Source organism: Nothobranchius furzeri, chromosome 11 (genome assembly GCF_043380555.1).
Source record: "Nothobranchius furzeri strain GRZ-AD chromosome 11, NfurGRZ-RIMD1, whole genome shotgun sequence".
NCBI lineage: Eukaryota > Metazoa > Chordata > Actinopteri > Cyprinodontiformes > Nothobranchiidae > Nothobranchius > Nothobranchius furzeri.
Window position 1 is genome coordinate 39,091,940 of NC_091751.1, and position 20,959 is coordinate 39,112,898.

At 41.3% G+C, this 20,959-nt stretch overlaps 1 protein-coding gene across 1 annotated transcript in view; it reads right to left on the minus strand.

Annotated features, from left to right (window-relative positions):
* Positions 1-20,959, minus strand: part of LOC107379042 (contactin-associated protein-like 4) — a 223,383-nt gene that overhangs the window by 26,253 nt on the left and 176,171 nt on the right. Inside the window, exon 17 of the mRNA XM_070541544.1 lies at positions 17,569-17,787. Within this exon, the coding sequence (XP_070397645.1) occupies positions 17,569-17,787 (219 nt within the window). The remainder of the gene's footprint in view (positions 1-17,568; positions 17,788-20,959) is intronic.

Genomic DNA, 20,959 nt, shown 5'->3' on the forward strand with positions numbered 1-20,959 from the left:
AGATTAAAAATAGGATAAATGTCTAAAAATGACTTTTTTCTACTTTATTAGAAGTCAGTTTTTGCATTGTGTCAAGCTAAGTCCTCACGGGCCACAAAAACGTGTTTTGAATTTTTATAGAAAAATGCAAAAAACATTTGGGGGGCTTTTTTTTCCTTGTTCAAAAGTAGGCCTAGGATGGGAATAGTAGTAAGAATATTATAAAAAATCATCAATCAACCACAAGACTACCCACCTTTGACAAGCTAAACAGAACAAATGACTCTCATATGTGATCCTAAATCAGATCCACATCTGATGTCTTCAGAATGACTATAATGTGAGCATTTTATCCAACTTTGCAACTTTAGTAATGATTAGCACACTGGCATGTTGTAGCATCTTTATTTACTTCCATAAAAAGACTCTTCTGCTCATGTGGTTTATCTCAGGTAAGTAGTCTAACCACAGTGGAGTCTGATGGCGCTGGCATTTGACTTTTAACAATCGTTTAAAATATGCAAAAAATATATATAAAAAAAAAAATCAGGACTAAGCATTTAGACCCGAGGCTCTGTCTCAGGAGAAGAGTTAAGAGTGAGGGAGGTTGGGGTAAAAGTTTCACAGGGTTTCCTGATAATTAACCAGATCTGGTTTTCCAGAAGCTCGACGACGAGAATGCAAAAACAGTCGTGCTGCTAAAACGCGTCTGCAGCTGACAGAATAAATGCATGTAACAAAAGTTCTAATTCTGTCTTTAACATTTCCTTCAGCTGGGATTTTGTTGTTCTAGTTCAAACATGACAGCCTTTCAGCTGCACTTGTTCACAGATCACACGCCGAACCTCTTATTGTGCTCTGAGCGTAAACTCACAAAGCAGCTGTTTGCTCTCACAGGCTGGAGATGACAGCTTCCTATTCTTCAGCTGCAGCTTTTCACACCAATAAATCACTCGTCTCTATAAACCTCCCGTCTCTGCTCTGATATGGCTCATAAATTATTGAAGCAGTAAAGCAGCAGAACACAAAAGCCTCCTCAGACATCTCTATTGACACAATGAAGCAGTTGTCACCGTTTTATTAGTTAATGACCAACAACAATGCTTGATAAGATAAAGCGTCGGATCACCGGGTAACAATGATCTACTTAACATAAACCATCAGATTTTTATGCTAATGTCTTCAAACATTTACGGGTATCTGAATAAGTCGCTGTTTTTCTTCAAGTTTGTAAATAATTCTGATCTTCATTAAAGGAGTAGTAGGCAGTTTTGACTTGCTTTTGGCACCCCCTAGTGTCCATTTAATAAAACCAAAAGTGAAACTTATCTCCTCACTGTGCGTTCATCTTTTTAACACCTTAATCTAACGGCTGAAATGTCTCCTCGGCCTTCATTAGTGTCTACAGGAGTGATTCGTCACTAAATAAAAAAAAATCAGCTGTGCTCACAATCTAAAACTGCAGACTGCAGCACCAGGGATGTCAGCCCAACAGGGACTGGTCTGGAAGTGCAATATTCTGGCCACAAAGAGAGGTGGGGGTCTGAGTGACATATCATTACCACTGTAAAGGGTCTTTTTTTTAGCACATATTGGCTCAAGAAAATTATAAAAGTTGCAAAGTATCCCTTTAATGCACACTAGTTTAAAAATGACTCATTTTCTGTTTCCTCCTGAGGGTTGTTAGGATCAACATGACATTAAAAAGAAGACATGAGGCCTGTTTCTACTATTGGAACTTCTGGGTAATGTCACCAAACCGGTTCAAAAGGCTCACTTTCCAGACTTCTTCAGGAACCAAACGAGTGTCTCACTGGGGTGCGTACTCGGAAATGGCCCATTGCAAACCAGTTGCAAACTTGATGTCATGCAAAGATGAGTAAATAAAAAGCTGAAATGGGAGGAAGTGAGAATCGTCAGTTTCTACATATTAAATGGAGCTAAAATACAAAAGAAGGTTCTGCAAAAAGACGATACAGACATCGGATGTTTGCCCTTTGTGTCGGTGAAGTCCAGCAGCTCTTTATCAAGCCAATTTCATACGATGGGTATTAAATCAGAACAACAATAAAAACACAAAAGCTTGAAGTAATAAAACATTTTATGACTTTGGAAACTTTACTCTGGTAACGTTTTACAATAAGGGATGCTTAATTAGGGAATGACTTAGGAGGTGCACAAAGTAAAGGCTAAATTAAGTGACAGACAAGTGAGATGTAGATTACTCTGACGTTACAAATGCTTTGCATCCTTATTGAAGTTTATAAAAATGAGCCTACAGGTATTGCATTAATCCCTGATTCATTCCTTATTTCTTTCTTAGACAAGTGATTAAGATTGGTGGATGCTTTTACCAGTGTAACGTACCAGTGGTCAATGTTTCACCAACAAGTTGACCAGAAAGTAACCTTTCATTTGCAGACACAAAAACACCATCTGTCTGGCCTCCAAAGCCAGAACTCTGTCCCAGTTCTTATTACTAGCCAAAGAAGCCATAACATGTTTGCTCAAGGCCTCATGCAGAAGCCAGACTGCTGCATCCTCACTAGGAATAAAAGTCGACCTCCTCGAAGTTCCTACGTGACTTTACAACTTATAAGTTGGAATAATCAAATGTGTTGAATGAACAAGATGTTTAAATCAAATGTTTGAATAATCTGTGCTTTAATGAACGATGGCTTTAAAATGAACATTGTTCCTGCAATGATCCATTTCAGATCTTTTCCACACCAGATCATTATGTGTTGATTTACCAAAAGTTATTCTATCAATATACTCATACACATTATAATAAGATTATTATTACTGATAACATCCACTTTACCTGTTTTAACAACATTCTCATTCACAAAAAGAGTTAACCTCCCTGAGGACCTGACTGAAGGAGGGACTTCTGAGGTATATTTTGGTACTGACCTCAAACGAAATTCTGATTTGCCAAATTTATCAACAATGTGATTTTAATAAAACAGAAATTACTTCCCCATTAATTCAGTTTGCAGCTAGGGTTGTCACGGTAACCTGTGTAGCGGCAAACCCCGGTAAAAAAGTGGACAATAATAATAACCGTCTTGTTTTTAAAAAACTACATTATCTCGGTGGATTACCGTGGCTGCGGTATAGGCGCGGTGACCCTTACCAGCCACCGTATCATCTGCTGAAGTTGCTGGCGGCACATGCACACTTTGTTGTTTACAACCAAAACTTTCTTGAAGCTAAAGCTGAAATAATGGCCAAAGGAGGAGGCGGCAGCACTCAGGACATTTATTATCCCTCAAAGAAGACAAAGTCAGAAGTATGGGCATTTTTTGGATGTTTGAAGAATGCCGAGGGACAGTTTATAGAAGACGGCTATCCTGTTTGCAGCACATGCAGAAAACGTGTCTGTGAAAGGCAGCAACGCTTCAAATCTCATGACACATCTGCGTGACCATCACCCACAACTCTACAGTCAACACAAGGCAAGCTTATGTTAGCGTTTTAGCTAAAATGCGTGAACCGAGGATTTGGGTTGAGGGAGAATGCAACGAGTCGCTATATAAAGCAGCCGCAGCGCCGCTACCTGCATATAAACCGTGTCGCGGACACCCCCATGTTGAAATGACGCTATGCATTACGGGGCTCCCAGGGGCAGATAAGAGTTGGTCTCTCTCCGAGAATAATTATGAATTTAACAATGATTACTGCCTGATGACATTTTCCCAAATCTGCAAAGCTCACTGGAAGGACACAAACCGAGGACAATATTTTCCTGATATAGGGTTTATTATTCAAGTAAGGGTAAAAAAAAGTATCTGATTAGAAGGCTACTTGAGTACTGAGTATCATCTGATCTAATATTTTTAAAACGATGACATCAAACAGACATAAATAAGAAGTTATGGGCAAATATTGGTATTTTAAAGACTAAAGGGAAAAATGTAAACAAATAAACAACATAATTACAAAATAACACATTTTAGGCAAAATTTAGACACAAACTGAGGACAATATTTCCTGACATACAGGGTTTATTTAATTGTGTGAAAATGTAGCACGTTTAAAAAAAATACCGCGATAATACTGAAAACCGTGGTAATTTTGGTCACAATAACCGTGAGGTTAAATTTTCACACCGTGACAACCCTATATGCAGCTGACTCCCGATTCGGCCAAATCGGGAAAAAGCATTTTCTCTTTTGACCAAGTCAAAGCCTCTCTGCAACGCTGCTGATACAGCCTTAGACGCAAACAAGCATTCCAGCTTCCTGTCGTGACCTGGGGATATCTCAAGATAGACGGGTCATATCAGAGCTAATCTACGAGTTCCTGGCACCTCGAGGTCCATGTCCATCCCGACCTCATGACCCCCTGGATCTGAACTGGGATCTCCACAGAAAGGGTATTGTAGACTCAGCAGATTGCATTGGATGGTTTTATAAACAAATCTTTTGTTTACCAAACAGACAGCCAAATTCTTTTACAACCCAGACTACAGGTTAACCACTCATTAGTCTATGGTTCATTACTCATTACCTCCTAAGTCGTTCCCTAGTAACGAGGCAGAATTTTGTGTCCCGTATTGTAAAGTGTTACCTTTAAACCTTCAGGGTGAATAAAATTCCTGTTGTAACTGTCAGAGTAACACATTTTATTTAACACATGTTGAAATTACATATGAATGTTGAAATTATATATGAATACGTTTTAATTTCTGGTCAATTTATTTGGCTGTAAAACTTTTCACTAACATTTCTTGAATTTTATTGGGTGTTGATGCTAATTAGACAGACGTGGAAGGTGTGTGTGTGTGTGTGTGTGTGTGTGTGTGTGTGTGGGTGTACAGAAGGCTGAAGGTAGCCTGGCCAGGAATGCCAATACTTCCTTATGGGAAACAAAGGGGCTGGTAATGCTCCCATTTAAATAACCCCAACCCCTGAGAAATTTAACCGAGCCAATCAGAGCGGAGCAGCGTATGTCACACACCACAATGCTCAGTTTCTCATAAACAGCAAAGATGGCGTCTGAAGTTGAGTTCACTGTGGCTCTTTTCTCTGTTCTAAGTGACTTGGACATGTCTTTAAAACCACAAGAAGAAGAAGAAGAAGAAGAAGAAGACGTTTGAGCTGTTGCCAGATGTCAGCTTTGACTACAGATAAAAATCTAGAGCATTTCGTGATACAGTTGTCATTTCTGCATTTTTCTGATTGGTTATTTTTGAGCTGGCTAGTCTCGCCCCTCATGGTGCTGTCTGCCTTCGAGTATCCAGAATCGTCTTCCGTGTAGAGTAGACAGAGGATGAGTCTGGCAGGCCAGGCTGGGCTGGAGGAGTTGTGAAGTTTAAGTTTTGTTAAAACGTGTCATTAGATGCTTTTGGAGGGAATGGGATGGGCAGTCAGCTGATGAACTGGGTTAGAGTTGGACTCCATGGCCTGGCTGAACTGACTCGTCCTAATTACGTTATTAAAAACACATTAAAGCCACACGTCAGCAATTCTAATCCTACAGACGAAGCAAACTCTACATGTTCAACTCAAGTCTTGATAAAGCTGGAAGCTGAGAGCAGACTGAACAGGAAAAAAAGTTTAGGGTGGATGTTTATTTGCACGTAGGAACATATGTTTAAATGATTCTCTTTTGTAAAATATTTATTTTCTTGTCGGTTTTTATGTAACTCCCAACATGAGACTCAGCTCTTTCCAAAGATCTGAACGAAGCTGAAAGGCCTCAGTGGGAAAATTAGCATCAGTTTCCATCCGTCTGCCAGACAGAGCCCAAAGTCATACAAGTAGGAGGGAAAGTGGAGCACCGGGGAAGATAGAAAAAGGAAGAATAACACTGCTGTTAAATCAGACTCCTTGAAAACAAAAGCCTGCTGGAAACTAAATGTCTCACTGCTCATTTAAAAAGCTTCATTTTAATATTTAGATAAAAAGCTGAAAATAAAACATCCAAATTTGAGCCAAAAGGCTGAAAGTGAACAAATTAATATCTGCATCTTTAAATGACATGAAAAGTTGGCCATTTTTCTCCAAAGTGCACCTTTTAACACAAGTGTTCATATTTCAGATCCAAACATGACCTTGTTCCTGTTATTCAGGAACGTCTGAAATAACCCACGTCTCTCCGTCAGTGAAAGGAAACCTTTTAGTGGCGCTGAAGATCTTTAATGTGACTCGACTGCAGAGCGGAGCATCTCCTAATAAAAAGTTTTTAAAAGCGCAAAAGAGAAAAGATATTAAAAAAAGCCTCAAATCAGAGCAAAGAAAAGGAAATTATGAAGCCTTCAGAGAATGTTTAAAATAACTTTATAATTTCAGCCTCTGCAAAAAAGAAAAGAAAAAGCATTTCAATATAAATCTTACCGTGCACACTTCTTTCTTATTATTGATGTGTGAGTCGTGTTTTGTAATAGTCTCAAGAAAAATCTATTAATGGTCGTTACTAACATTATTCTTGTAAATTAAGTAGATCCTGCCAAAACAAGAAATAAATAAAAACCAATCATTTCCATTTTTTAAAATTATTTTTCAATTTTATTTCGTAATATATTTATTTATACGTTTCCTCATTTATTTATTATTTCCAATTTCATTTACACATTTATTTATTTTCTGGCAGGATGAGTCCTCCTTAACACCTGGGGAGTATTATTCAAGCACCTCGTGATTTTTATCTTATAAGGCGCTATATAAAAGATGGTTTTCTTTCTTGTCTATCACAAAGCTGAATATTAGTAATCTGCAATAAATACACTAATTTGTATTTTTGACTGAGTTGTGTCATAATTTGCAACCACTACCAGACTGACGAGAACATACATTTTGAAGTCAGTTTGTAAACATTCATTCATATAAACATTCAAAAGCCATAAATTACAAGCCCAGTCCAGGGAAGGTGGGGTCCTGTCAGTCCCAAATACCTTTGTGTGTTTATGTATTAATGAACAAGATAAGAATCTGCACACTTCAATCTGCGATGTGAGAGCTTTATTAGTCGAGCTTTCGGTCAGAGACCTTCATCAGGAGTTGTGGAGGTACCTCCACAACTCCTGATGAAGGTCAGGTCAAAGCTCTGATTGAAAGCTCGACTAATAAAGCTCTCACATCGCAGATTGAAGTGTGCAGATTCTTATCTTGTTCATTCCACTTTTGATCCAGCACCTTACCCAGATGAGCGGTGACTCCTTCTACTCTTATTGTATTAAAGTAAAAGCTTCTGAGGTTTGTAGTAGAATACATCATTAAATATGAAACTAATGTACGTGTGAAACACGACGACTTGTTATTTCTAGGTAATGATGATGTTATGACCGTACTGGCCCTCTTGACACCTGGTTGGGGTGTGTGCCCTGAACCTGAATGAACTCGACACCTCTGGAACACCGCAAAGACCGGAAGTGAGCGACTGAGAAATTAGACGTTCTCGCCTTCAGAGTTATTCCCAGCCTTACCTCTCCTGTCACCTAGAAACTGTAACGGTGCGATGAAGACAAGCCCAACAACACAACCACTTTAAGATTACAGTTTTGTACCCCTAAATCTTAATACACACTGCCTGGCCCAAAATATCTCACCACCTGGGTTTAACTAAGCAAACAGGTGTCATGAGTCGGTGAGTACTCCCGTCGCACATTCTATCTTTGAGGTGTTTTTCAGGAGAGGGAGGCGCCCAGCTGCTACTGGTTAGCAATCAACGGCACTGGCTTCTTAAGGAGTTGGAGAACACACCTCGACGCGGGATGATTACTACTACTCGGTAGATTCCAGCCGTCTAGTGTTGCAGTGACTTTGTACCTCTTGTGTTTGGCTTATTATTTCTCTGTGGACTTTTGTGCTTACGTCTTCTTCAGGATTTTTTGGAACATCTCTGGAGTAGAGCCGTCTCAGGATACAGTGACTCATCAGGGGACTCACCTTTGCCACATACTGTCCGGACTCAGCTTCCCAGTGTTCTTCATCTCTCCAGTCGCCCCACTCCTCTGCTTCCCACACGCTCCCTCTCCTGGATTTACACACCTCGACTCACCCAACTCTCGACCGGCCCCTCCCTATTTTTCCTCATCTCCTTTGCCCAGTAAGTCTTATCTCTGCACCTCCTCAGTTAAGACTTACTTCTCAGGACTCACCTTATTTTGCTCTCCCCTCCTCAGACGCTGAGTACGGACTTTACTCATCCACTGGAAGCTCCAGTGCGCTTTTTGTTCCAGTCTACTAATAAATACCTTTTTTTTAATCTTTATTAGTGAGTGTGTTGATTCTGCATGTCCTGGGTTAAACTCCTTCCCCAGACCATGTCAACAGGTAGGAGCGTCCTATTGGATAATTACTGCAGGGTAATTATCTTTCAGCTGCAACAAGTTATTTAACCAAATGGTGAAATGAGCTGCTTCTCATGTCTTAAACAACCATGACACATCTGGTGGTCGTGGAAAAGATGTTAGTCTGTGTGAGAAGGGTCAGATCTTTGGCATCAAGCAGAGAAAACATCTAAGGAGATGCAGAAACGACTAAAACTGGGTTCAGAAATGTCCAACGTATTATTAAAAACTGGTCTGATGAGTCCAGAATGACCCTGTTCCAGAGTGATGGTGCATCAGGGTAAGAAGAGAGGAAGATGAAGTGATGCACCCATCATGCCTAGTGCCTACTGTACAAGCCTGTGGAGGCAGGGCTATGATCTGGGCTTGCTGCAGGTGGTCAGGTCTAGGTTCAGCAACAGGATGGGCTCCAAGAATGAGATCAGCTGACTACCTGAATATCCAGAAGGACCAGGTTATTCCATCTTCCCTGATGGCACGGCCTTATTCCAAGATGACAATGCCAGGATTCATCGGGCTCAGATAGTGAAAGAGTGGTTCAGGGAGCATGAGATCATTTTCACACCTTAACCCCACTGAGAATCGTTGGGATGTGCTGGAGAAGGCTTTGTGCAACGGCCAGACTCTACCATCATTGATGCAAGATGTTGGTGAAACATTAATGTAACATGGATGGAAATAAATTTGGTGACGTTGCAGAAGCTTATCAGAACAGCGCCACAGAGAATGTGTGTTGGAGTCAAAGCTAAAGGTGGTCCAACACAATATTAGTGTGTGACCTTTTTTTTTTGGTGGCAACTTTTTTTGGCTGGGCGGTGTACTTACATTTAAAACTATAATCCTCTTCCTCTTCATCCACCATTGTTACAGACAGAAACAAAAGTCTCCTGATCTGCCCGCAGTGAATCCTGAAAAAGGCCGTGCCATGAAGAATACATTAGACCTGTCCTGAAAATTTAGGATGAAGAACACATTTATATGCCACCATCACTTTGGTGGCACATAATCGGCCTTCAAAGGATATAGCCCTGAGTTTGGACACAGCCCATGTCGCATCAGACAGCTGAGCAGCTTAGACTAACAGTACTGTTAACTAGAGTAGGAAATTATTCATGTATGGACTGATGACAACCTCTAATGGCACAGAAAAGTTTCTGGAGTGTTTTTAAGGTGTTGATTCTGAACCAGAACTTGGTTGTTAGAACTTGGTTGTTATGGCCGGTTTCATCAGTTCTAAATATCCTCTCATCTAGTCTGGTAACAACGGTTGTGTGCTGAAACTCTGTCTAAAGGAAAAGAAGGACGTAACGCTGGATTCAAAGAACCTCCAGGAACCTCATTTAAACACAACAGTGATCAGACTTCTGCACTTCATCAAAAGTTGTCTGAAAGCAACGAGGCAAAAATACACGACATAATCCAATCCCCAAACAAAGTCAGCCATTTCTAACAACCCTTCAGTTATTCCTGCATCCAGCACTGACTTTAAACATCAACAATGGTAAAATGTGGACTATAAATCCGTGCAAGGCAATAACACGGCTTATTAATCAAAACAATGAACTTCACTACCATCTCAAAGCAAGGCAGGATTACGGCGAATAAATACAGCGTAGATGGAAATTCACACAAACCAACACATCAGCTTATAATTCAAACAATGGAGCCATTTGCTGCACAAATCAAGCCTTGTAAACACAATTCATGTTTGGAAATGCTGAGCAAATTTAAATAACAGCATTGTAGGGGCTAAATCCACATAAATCAACACTTTGTTTTGCACATTTCATATCTGTGGGGAAGAAGTGTTTGCTCCTTGTACACTGTGGAGGGTTTGTGTACGAAGAATCACTGATGCAGCTGGACAGGCTTGCCAAAAACCTAATTTATTCACTTATTATGAAGTCAGATGAAACATAATAGAAACATCTGATTCATAGGTTTCATTTTCATTTAAGGACTTTTGAATCTTAGTTTTAGAGACAAATTCTTGTAAATAAAGGAATATGTGCATGAACATTATGGAGATGAGCATAGAAAAGGTCAACAAGCTGCAAGCAAACATCTTCACAACACTAAACAGATCATTTAAATAAGATGTATTCTGATATGAAATTTAAAATTGTGTTGATGTAACAAAGGTTTCTACACCCACACAACCAGGCAGAGAAAGCCTTTCATTCCTCTGAAGCCCTCAAATTTTCACAATTTTCATGCAGAAGTCTCAGGGAACTGCTGTCCTGAATTTTTAGCAAGTAAAAAAAAATGTAAGGAACAGATTTCTTCTGAAAATAGTCAAGGGGTCACTGCCGGAACTGGTCTCGAAACCTTCTTCATTTAGTTTCAACAAGTCAAGAAGTAGGACACAAGTTCTGCTAAATTATAATAAAATCAGAGTCAATTTTACCCAAACTGAGACACAAAAGTTAAAAAATAAACATTTGACATTATTTCATTTAACACTAATCCTGTTTTATGATTTCATGATCCACGTCCTCGAGGTGTTGCCGTGTTCTGCAGCTGGTTTCAATCATCAGGATTAACCCTTTCACGCTCAAAATAAGTTTTGATAAAAGGACGAACAACCAAGTCCTTCAGGGTACTTCTGAGTTAAAAAATGCTCATGAAATACGTATGTGGAGTAACCAGGTAGGTAGGTTTTAACGTTGCTAATCTGCAACGCCTGCCTCCAGAGGGTTTAAGATGTCCATGAAAATATGACCCCACTGACCTTTTAGAAGGTCACAAATTTGAGACATGGAGAAGAAATTTTCAAGAAAAGTTAAGAACATAAATATGCTGCAGCAAGTTTGATAAAATGTTTTTGCTGGAATAAAAAAGGATAAATGCCTTGCTAAAATGTTAAAAAATAAAAACATGCTAATTCTCCTGTACATGTATGTTTGTACCACAACAACATTTTTCTATCTTATTACATGAAGGAGTACTGTCTATAATTACTATGATTACTAGACTAAATCAGTGCCGCCAGCTCAAACCTTCCAGTCATCCGGTTCTGTGTTGTTTAACAGAATTTTACCGCCTAAAAAAGCTAATTAATTTTCTTTTACTATTAAATTATAGAGCTGACTCTTCCAGAAATAACCAAAAACACTTTTTCTATCGTTGAGCGAACTGTACAGCGAATCTTGTTTAGACACAGCAGGACAGCGTGTAAATATTTATGAGATGCTTCATTTGCAATTAAATTACAAATTGGTTTATTCAGGCAAAGCCGGGCTTGTCGGTGCTTCTTAATTATTCCTGGTTTCCGGACTGCTCGTGTAGCGCTGCGGCTCCTCGACGACAATTAGACTTTAGTTCTTCTGAATCCACCAACAGATTCTTGATGACAAACACACGCAGGTAGTCCTAACTCACCTTGAAATTTCAGGTTTCTGCCTCCGTCATGCAGTTTTTTCCTTGTCTACAGACGTAGAACAACAAAATATTTACAGTATGATTCAGGCCGATGATTAAAAAGAGAGATTTTATGTTATTTTTGTTTTGAAGATTCACAAACAGACCCTGAGATTGGAGAAAGTGCTAACTGATGAAGTGGAGATTACCACGACTGTGGTATTGATGAAGTCTGGATGTGGTTAATTACATGAAGGCCTGATAAATAACTTCCAGAAGGGAATCAATTAAAAGATTTAGAGACTGTTGCTCATGAAATCACATCACACTGTGCATAAACTCACAGCTGCATGTTGACTTATCGAATGTGATTATTGTTCAGCTGCGGAAACTAGCCTCAGCACTTTTAGACTCGATAATGCTGAGCTGCTGGTGGCGTCAGGCCAGGAACAGTTCTGCTTTATGGGGCAGGAGAGCCAACCTGATCCTGTTTACAGGAGCCAGACGACACCTACACTGCAGGGTGGCGAAGATGTTCACATGCAGGAGATTTAGCATTGTTGTCTCAGAAGGTGCGAGAAAAACAACAACATTAGGATTGGACAATATCCCACAATTCTAATAAATCTCTATATATTTTCAAAGAAAGAACAAAATATTGCAGCCAAGTGTGAAGAGGCTGGGATGAGAATGAGCTCTTCTAAATCCGAGACCATGGTCTTAAATCAGAAAAGAGTAGAAGGCCTTCCCCAGGTCAGGGATGAGGTCCTGCCTCAAGTGGATGAGTTTAAGTATCTCAGGGCCTTGTTCACGAGTGAGGGAAAGCTGGAGCGTGAGACTGACAGGCGGATTGGTGCTGCATCTGCAGTGATGCGGATGTTGTACTGGTCTGTCGTGGTGAAGAGAGAGCTGAGTACGAAGGCAAAGCTCTCGATTTATCAGTCGAGCTATGTTCATGCTCACGAGCTTTGGGTGGAGACCAAAAAAACTAGATCACAGATACAAGCGGCCGAAATGAGTTTTCTCTGTAGGATGACTGGGCTCTCCCTTAGAGATAGGGTGAGAAGCTCGGGCATCTGGGAGGGGCGTGGAGTTGATCCGTTGCTCCTCCATGTCGAGATGAGCCAGTTGAGGTGGCTCGGGCATCTGGTCAGGATGCCTCCTGGACGCCTCCCTTGTGAGATTTTCCAGGCACGTCCAACTGAGAGGACACCTAAAGCAAGACCCAGGACAAACTGGAAGGACTATGTCTCTCAGCTGGCCAGGGAACGCCTTGGGATTACCTCAGAAGAGCTGACCCAAGTGGCTGGGGTGAATTTTTAGTATAAATGGGTGACACTTATGCTAGCTTGCTGCTTCTGTCTCTGACTGTAAGTCCCTCCTTTCCACCAGGCGTTTAAGAGGTGTGTAACATAATAGAGGCACCCCCCCCCCCCCCAAAAAAAAAACATAAGCAATGCATAATGCTTCTGGAACAAGCCCAAAACGTTACACTTTGCATCCACTGGAAAGGCCCACTACAGTAGGTCTCATGGCTGAATCGTGTCCGGTGGAAAATGTGGTAACCCTGCATGTCCCCTGGATGGGTAAGCGGTGGATAACCTAACAGGCACATTTCACCACGAGTTCCCTTTCCACCAGAGAGCGTTTCAGATACAACGCAGCAGCACAAGAATTCCACGCAGCTTTTCCCACGAGGTCACGGAATCACAGAAGAATTGGAAGACCATGTGTGATATGGGCAGTTTGTGTGATATCATACCATACCATACCAACTTTATTTATAAAGCACATTTAAAAATGGCATGGCAGCCGACCAAAGTGCTGTACAGAATAAAAATTAAAAACACAATATAAAACAAAACACGGTCAACAATAAAATACACAACAAGGCAGATAATCTTGGTCAATAAAAAGACACATAATAATAAAAGTCAGGGATTTAAAAATGCCTGGTCGTAAAAGTGAGCCTTAAGTAGTGACTAGAACCGGAGGAGGGATGGTGCCAGCCTCACTGAAAAAGGAAGAGCATTCCAGAGTGTCGGAACAGCATAGACAAAAGCACGCTGCCCCCGCAATTTGTATTTCATTGTTGGAACGCGAAGCAGCAGGCAATCAGCAGATCTCAATGTCCGGTTTGGCACATAACGAGTCACAAGATCAGACAAGTAATCTGGAGCCAGACCGTTCAGGGCCTTAAAAACAAAAGTCAGGATTTTAAACTTGACTCTGAAGTTTACGGGTAGCCAGTGGAGCCGCGCCAGTACAGGTGTGATATGGTCTCTTCTAGGGGTGTTTGTTAAAAACCTGGCTGCCGCGTTGTGTATGACCTGAAGCCTGTTAAGAGCGGAGGCAGGTAAACCAATGAAAATGGAATTTGCATAATCCAGTCGGGAGATGATAAAAGCATGAATGACGGATTCCTGGTGTGCTCGTTTCAAGATCGGTTTTAAGCGAACTAGTCTGCGCAGCTGATAAAAACAAGATCTGACCACTGCGTTAATCTGAGGGCCCATGGAAAAGTGTGTATCCAGTTTCACCCCCAGGTTGGTAACACACTGCTTGAGGTCATATGGGAGAGTGTCCAAATCGGAAGATAAGTGTGTGGTTTTGTTAGGGGTCATTAGGAGTGCCTCAGACTTAGAATCATTCAGCTTAAGGAAATCGTTGGCAAGCCAAACCCTCACTTCAGCCAAACATTGGTCCAGAAGAGAGAGGGAGCCTGGTTTGTTCAAAGCCAGGTAGATCTGGCAATCATCTGCATAAATATGATAGCCCAGGCCATATTTCCTCAGGATGAAACCCAAGGGGAGGATGTACAGGAGAGGCCCAAGCACAGATCCCTGCGGGACTCCCCATGGAAGTGGAAGGAATGTAGAGGAACAATTACCCAACTGAACCTTGAAAACTCTGTTTGACAGGTATGATTCAGTACTGTGAAGTGGCCTAAACCCAGACTGGAACACATTAACCAGAGAAAAGCTATTCATGTGTGCTGTAATCTGTGAATAGACAATCTTTTCAAGGACCTTAGACAAAAATGGTAATTTGGAGATTGGCCGGAAGTTTGCAAAGTTTGAGTGGTCTAAACCAGTTTTTTTTTAAATTGGTTGCACAACCGCCGTTTTAAAATAAGTAGGAAACACCCCCCAGTAGCCAAGCTAGAGTTAAAAATGTCTAAGATGGCGGGGCCCAAAATAGGGAAGATATCACCCGCCATCCTCGGGGGGAGAGGGTCCTCAGGAGAACCTGCTTGTTTCATATTTCCAATCAGATCTGACAATTCACTAAGAGATATGGGAGTAAAGTTACAGAATGAGGGAGGTTCTGGTGGTACATCAGGACAGCCAGATCCTAGTCGCACAAGACTGTCCCTAATGTCCTGGACTTTGTGAAGAAAGAAGGTCTGGAGCTCAGCACACAATGACACAGAGGGATCAACACTACAAGGTTCAGTTATTGACAAGATGGAGTTGACAGTGCGATAAAGTTTATGCGGATCACCCTGGTGTTGAGAGATTATGCATGCAAAATATTTGTTCCTGGCCGATCTAACACTTTCTGATACAGGTCAAGGGCATCCATCAGAAGCTGCTGTGAGATTAGTAGCTTGTCCTTTTCCCACCTTCTTTCCAGCACCCTACAACGCCGCCTGAGGCTACGTGTTTCATTGTTCAGCCAAGGATAAGAGGTGGTTTTCTTACGTCTAAGTTTAAGGGGAGCGACTGAGTCCAGGGCAACAGAACAAGTCAAATTAAAAGAATTTAAAAGCCCATCCACATCCGTAGTGATCCCAGATGAGGAAGGATTAGATAATTCAACCTCCAGGATGGACAGTAGTGAGGCAGTCGTGGAGGGAGAGATGTGCCTTGAGTAGCGAGGAGCCTGCCTTCTCACCAAAGGCAACATGGCAGAGATGTTAAAAATAACTGAGAAATGATCTGAGAAACTGACAGGATGACCAACCAAGTCCTGCACCTTCAGTCCAAATGATCAAACTAAATCCAGTGTGTGAGAGTAGGGCTGTCGCGGTTGAGGAATTCCTCCTGCGGTGATTCAGGGTGGCTTAATATTGCGGTGTGCGATATTATTGCAGCCCTTTTTTTAATTGCAGTACTATCTAAACATAATGTTTACACATTTAAAAAAGGTTAAAAATTGCCGTGCCTTCTTTTATAACACTTTACTGAATGCAGATCAAAGGGCAGTAACAACACAGATCGCAGTAACGTTTGTTTCTCCGACAGTCGGAGTCCGACTGAACTTAAAAACAACAAAATTCAGGAGGTTAAACTTTTAAATGCAAATTTGGCTGCAGCATCTAACAAATAAGAAACAAGTCCCCATTTTGTTTAGTTGTTTAAAATCAAGCATAAAAAATTACATGTACTGGGCGCGCGCGCGCCGGGGGGCGGGCGCACTATCATTTCACTTTCACACACACGAATGACGGTGATTTATAGCTCGGTCACGTCCTTGTTACCCACAAGGAAAACCAGCATGTTAACCTTATACGGTTTGAGAGAGGATCTGAGAGGGGTGGCAACATTTCCAGCAACACTGAAAACCCTCTCGGATGGTGCACTCGTTGCACTAACGCGCACGTATACTTGCGTGCGACTCTGGCGAGCAAAGGGAATCTCTCCCGGTTGTTGCTCCACCATGTCAGGGGGGTTTCTTTAGGGTGGATGCATTCCTCCTGCAGGTAGCGAGTGAGCTCCAGCTTGGCTCAAACTCTCTTCGGGACGGTTGCAGAAGCAGTGCTTGTCCGGGACTTCAGCAGGTCTCCGAGCGTTTATTATTATTTTTTTGCCGCTGGTGGCAGCTCTATCTCGGCCAAGGACTCTGGCTGCGCAGCAGCTGACGTACTGAAAACCAAAGTGCTCCCAAAGGAGCGAAGTAACGTTTCGTTTTGATACCAGTGCAGCCATCCTTCTCAACATGCATCATTGAGTTGAACCAAGTTCAGTAATCGCGGTGGCCCATGATGCAGCGCGGTGGGCTTCTTCATATTGCGATATTTCATTTTTGCGGTTACCGCGACAGCCCTATGTGAGAGTGCTCATGAGTAGGAACATTAACCAGTTGCTGGAGGCCAAATGAAACCAAAACATCTGAGAAATCTCTCACCAGAGGATTCGACAAACAACAAACGTGAATATTAAAACCACCAAGGATAATACCTTGGTCATACCTGGGGAGATATTCAGCTAAAAGGTCAGAAAAGTCCCCAATAAAAGCAGAGTTATATTTTGGTGGTCGGTAACACAATAAAAAGAATAGGAGGGGAGAGACTGAGTTCAAAAACAGAGACCTCGAAGCTGGTGGGGGGTGAGGGTCCTCGGGAGAACCTGCTGGTTTCATGTTTCCAGCAAGAACAGAGAAAGACAGCAGCACGTATCCAATAAGGCCTGTGGTTTATTTTCTGGACATTGCACCTCAGCTACGGAGGTTTCACAGCTAATGACGTCAGTGTGTCTCTTCATAGGCTGGACATGACTGACATCTGTAGTGGTGAGCACGTCTCGTTGTTTTTATGATCCAAAAGCATGCAGAGGCAGTCTGAAAGACTCCCGTCCCACGACTGACAAGAGTTGTTTCCTCACAGAAATTTCTACTGATTTAAGACCTAGCATTCCTCTTTGGGCTCCATGATTTAATGGATAATAATGATTTGATGCAACATTGTTTAGATTTTTAGTGACACATCCATTACAGATTTATTTCAAGGGTAAAAAGGGAGAAGTTGTGTCCAAGACTTAGAATTCTTTTCATGAAAGTCAAAGAAAACAAACAGACTCCAGAAACGCTGACAAATGCATCTCCCAAGTAGGATTTTTCCTGAGAAGATTATGAAGCATGCTGAAGAAGCATCTGCTTATTGTAACGAGGGACTCGTGAGACATAGAAACAAGGAGAAACTGTCTCACCTATGAACAGCTGGCTGTTGAGCTGCAGGTGAATGTGTCCGTCAGCAGGAGCTTCCTGCGTGGCGACAGGAAGCTCATCCACTCGGAGCGATGCTTCCTTCACGTTCCGCTCAGCTCGGACTCGATGCCACCGGTTGTCATTCAGCAGGACGCTCGAGTCCACGCGCACCTCCAGCGGGCCGTTACCAACGTCGAAGGAGAAAACAACCTGAGTGGGAGCTGAGATAAACAAACAAACAAACAAACAAACACATATTCAACATTTTCCCTAAAAAAATAACAACACTTTTTAAAGTTTTCTGAGAGCTGCTACAGAAATGACAATTATCTCACATTTTAGGAGACAAATGATCTCTAAATGACATCAATAATCACAATAATAAAAACAAATGAGTGTACCCCAACAAACAGGGAACCTAATCAACTAATAACTCACAGGTGTGGTATTTATCTGACCTAGAACACATAAAAGGAAATAGATCAGCTTTTCAAATTAAAATAGGAAGCAAAACGATAAAAAAAAAACTTGAAACATTTATTTTTATTCCTTTAAAACAGCTGAAGATCTTTGTTAAAACAGCTTTTATTTTGAAAAGGTTTACAAGTTTAAATGGCTTTTAAAAATGATGTATCTGGTTTATACATTTTACCTTTTATTTCTCATAAGAATGTTGTGTATTGTGCCTTTAACCATCACCTTGTGTTAAAAAATCAGCTAAATAAACTTCACATTTCTTTAAAATGCTTCTAAAACATTTGATGAAAGTAATTCTAATCTAGAAAAATGAACAAACTCATACCTAACAAGAACAATAACCTTTATTGCTGTTTTCCAAATTTGTATCCATCTGCAGGTGAAAAAAGGTGAATTAAACAACAACTTTCTTTTTAGTTTATGTAGTTTTTGTTGTAATTCCTGATGTATGATGCTCAAACTGAATCTTAGCAGGATGATTCGTTTATAATCTCTCGGTACGGATGACTATGTGACCCCGTTTGGAAAGAAATAAAGCACAAGCTGAACGTCCCTCCCATATTTCCGTGTTTGACCAACAAAATGTAAAGAAATCATGTTTTCAGTGTGACAATCAGATCTGGTATTCTCTAAAATAAACCCTCATCCTTCTTGTTCTGAGAGAAGATGTATAACTCGGAGAGGACAGAACAAGATGAAACACTGTCCCAACATCCTGTAATAACTTCATTTTTCCCCAATCTGTCTCAGAGTCAGCTGCAGTGTTTCAGAGCGTTCTGAGGCTACCGCCAAACGAGGAGGAGGAGGAGCGTTCAGAGCAGAAACAAGCACACTGACAATGATTTCCCACAGGAGTGGAGCTGCTGGTGCAGCACCGCCTCTGTATTAGATTCTGTTTGTGTCACCTCACATCCATTTTTTAAGAAAATGCAGCACAACACTAAAATGACTCCCAACTTTTCTCTGAGAGTATAAACTCAATATATCACTACATACAGCAGATATAAAACCAGCAGCTTTAATAAGACCCTCCAGTTTGTCCTAGAGCCACCATATAGGCCAGCGAGAGCACAGATAAAGTCCCCAGGCACAAAAATAAAGAAGAAATCATCACAAACTAGAGGAAAAATAGAACAAACTTGAAAATGTTGACATGACTGGTCTGTTGTCTAAGCCATACGCGGTTTGTTAGATCACACGTTCAATAAACTAATCAGTAGGAGGAGTATTTGTGATACAAACAGCAGAAAATTCAAAAATTCAAATATTGACATTATTATTAGTATTATGATCTAATCTAATGAATGCATCAATCTTTTAATAAAAATATTTGTATTATTATTATTATTATTATGTAAATATAAATTACTATTATTATTATTAAAATATTCCTTTAAAAGACATTCAGTGGATTTGAATCAGTGCAGTTTTTGTGTAATTTTTACTTTAAGGACACATAAATATTATATGCAGAGGTTTTTATAGACGATTGATTTTAATTTGTAGGCCAGATTAGGGTTCTTATGCACGTCGCTGACATTCAAGTTTCACAGGTTTGTCATGTTCTTTTATCATTTAAAGCAGGGGTGGGGAGCCCTGGTCCTCAAGGGTCACTTCTGAACGTTATAGTTGTTCCCTGCCCCTTATTTAGAGGTTGAACCACCTGGTCAGTGGGCCATTAAGCTCTGCAGAAGCCAGTTCGTCCCCTGCTGATTAGAATCAGGTGAGTTGAAGCAGAGAAACAACTAAAACATGCAGGATAGTGCCTTCAGGAACCAGGATTCTCCACCTGATTTAAAGCAACCATCCTTTCTGCAAAGGAGAAGAGCTGAAAACGGGCGCAAAAGGAAAATGTACACGCTGCAAACTGCATCCGGGGTGTGCTCATGTTTATGGAAAACCAGAAAGTTACTAGTTTTCCAGTTTGAAGAGTGTTTAAGCAACAAGGAAGAAGGTGAAATGGAGTAATTAGTAGACACACATTTACTTCTAAACGTTAGTATGGGTCACACCTTCTGATTCGAGGCAACACGTTGTCACTGATCCGTCCTGCTCGCTGCACCAAGTGAAATAGTTTTACTTAGGAGAAGAGAGACCAACAGCACGTTTAGGAGCAGCACACTGCAGCTCCGATGCGACACGCCGCATAGACAGGAATGGGTTGGAAACGGAGAGCAAGTATTTGAAGATGCGCTTCTGTGCCAGGGTTTAGCCCCATTCAACTCATTTCTAAGTGTTAAAGAGCTACAAAAGCAATAATGTCCTCAGGAAAAACTAAAATCCAAGATCTAAAGGATAAACACAGCTCATTCCCAAGGCTTGTGTGGATCAGACAGGAGTTGTGCAGCTGCCCCAGCTCTCCTCCGTGTGGGATGTGCTTAAAGCCTCCAGAGAAAACATGATCAGATGCCTGAACCACCTCAGCTGAGTCCTGTTGATGAGGAGGAGCAGCAACTCTTTCCTAAGCTGCTCCCAGATGAGCTCCTCACATCGTCTCTAGGTGGAGCCTTATCTGAGCCACCATCTGGTTCGGTCATGATCCAAATGATAACTGACTTAATAGTTCAGGGGATATTTTATTGCCAACAGCATTAAAATAAAATGTCCTGCTTTTAGAAGAGTTTTCCTGACCAGATTGGTATGGATGAGATGGCCCACTTTCCGACCTGATCGTGGTGTTTTGGAGTGACGTGGTGAATAAACTCGCTCCGGTTTTTTCTTTGTCTGAGATTATGAGTCAACAGTGGTGATGTTGCCATATTCCAGAGTAAGTCAGGACAGCTGTAGCAATATGAATGGCCTCATTTTGTGTCCCAAAGGTCACACTTCCGCAGCTAGGTTGAGCTGGGTCGAGCTGTACTTTGTCCCACAGATTATCCATCGCAGGAGCCGTAAAGTCTGCTGAACACCATCTTT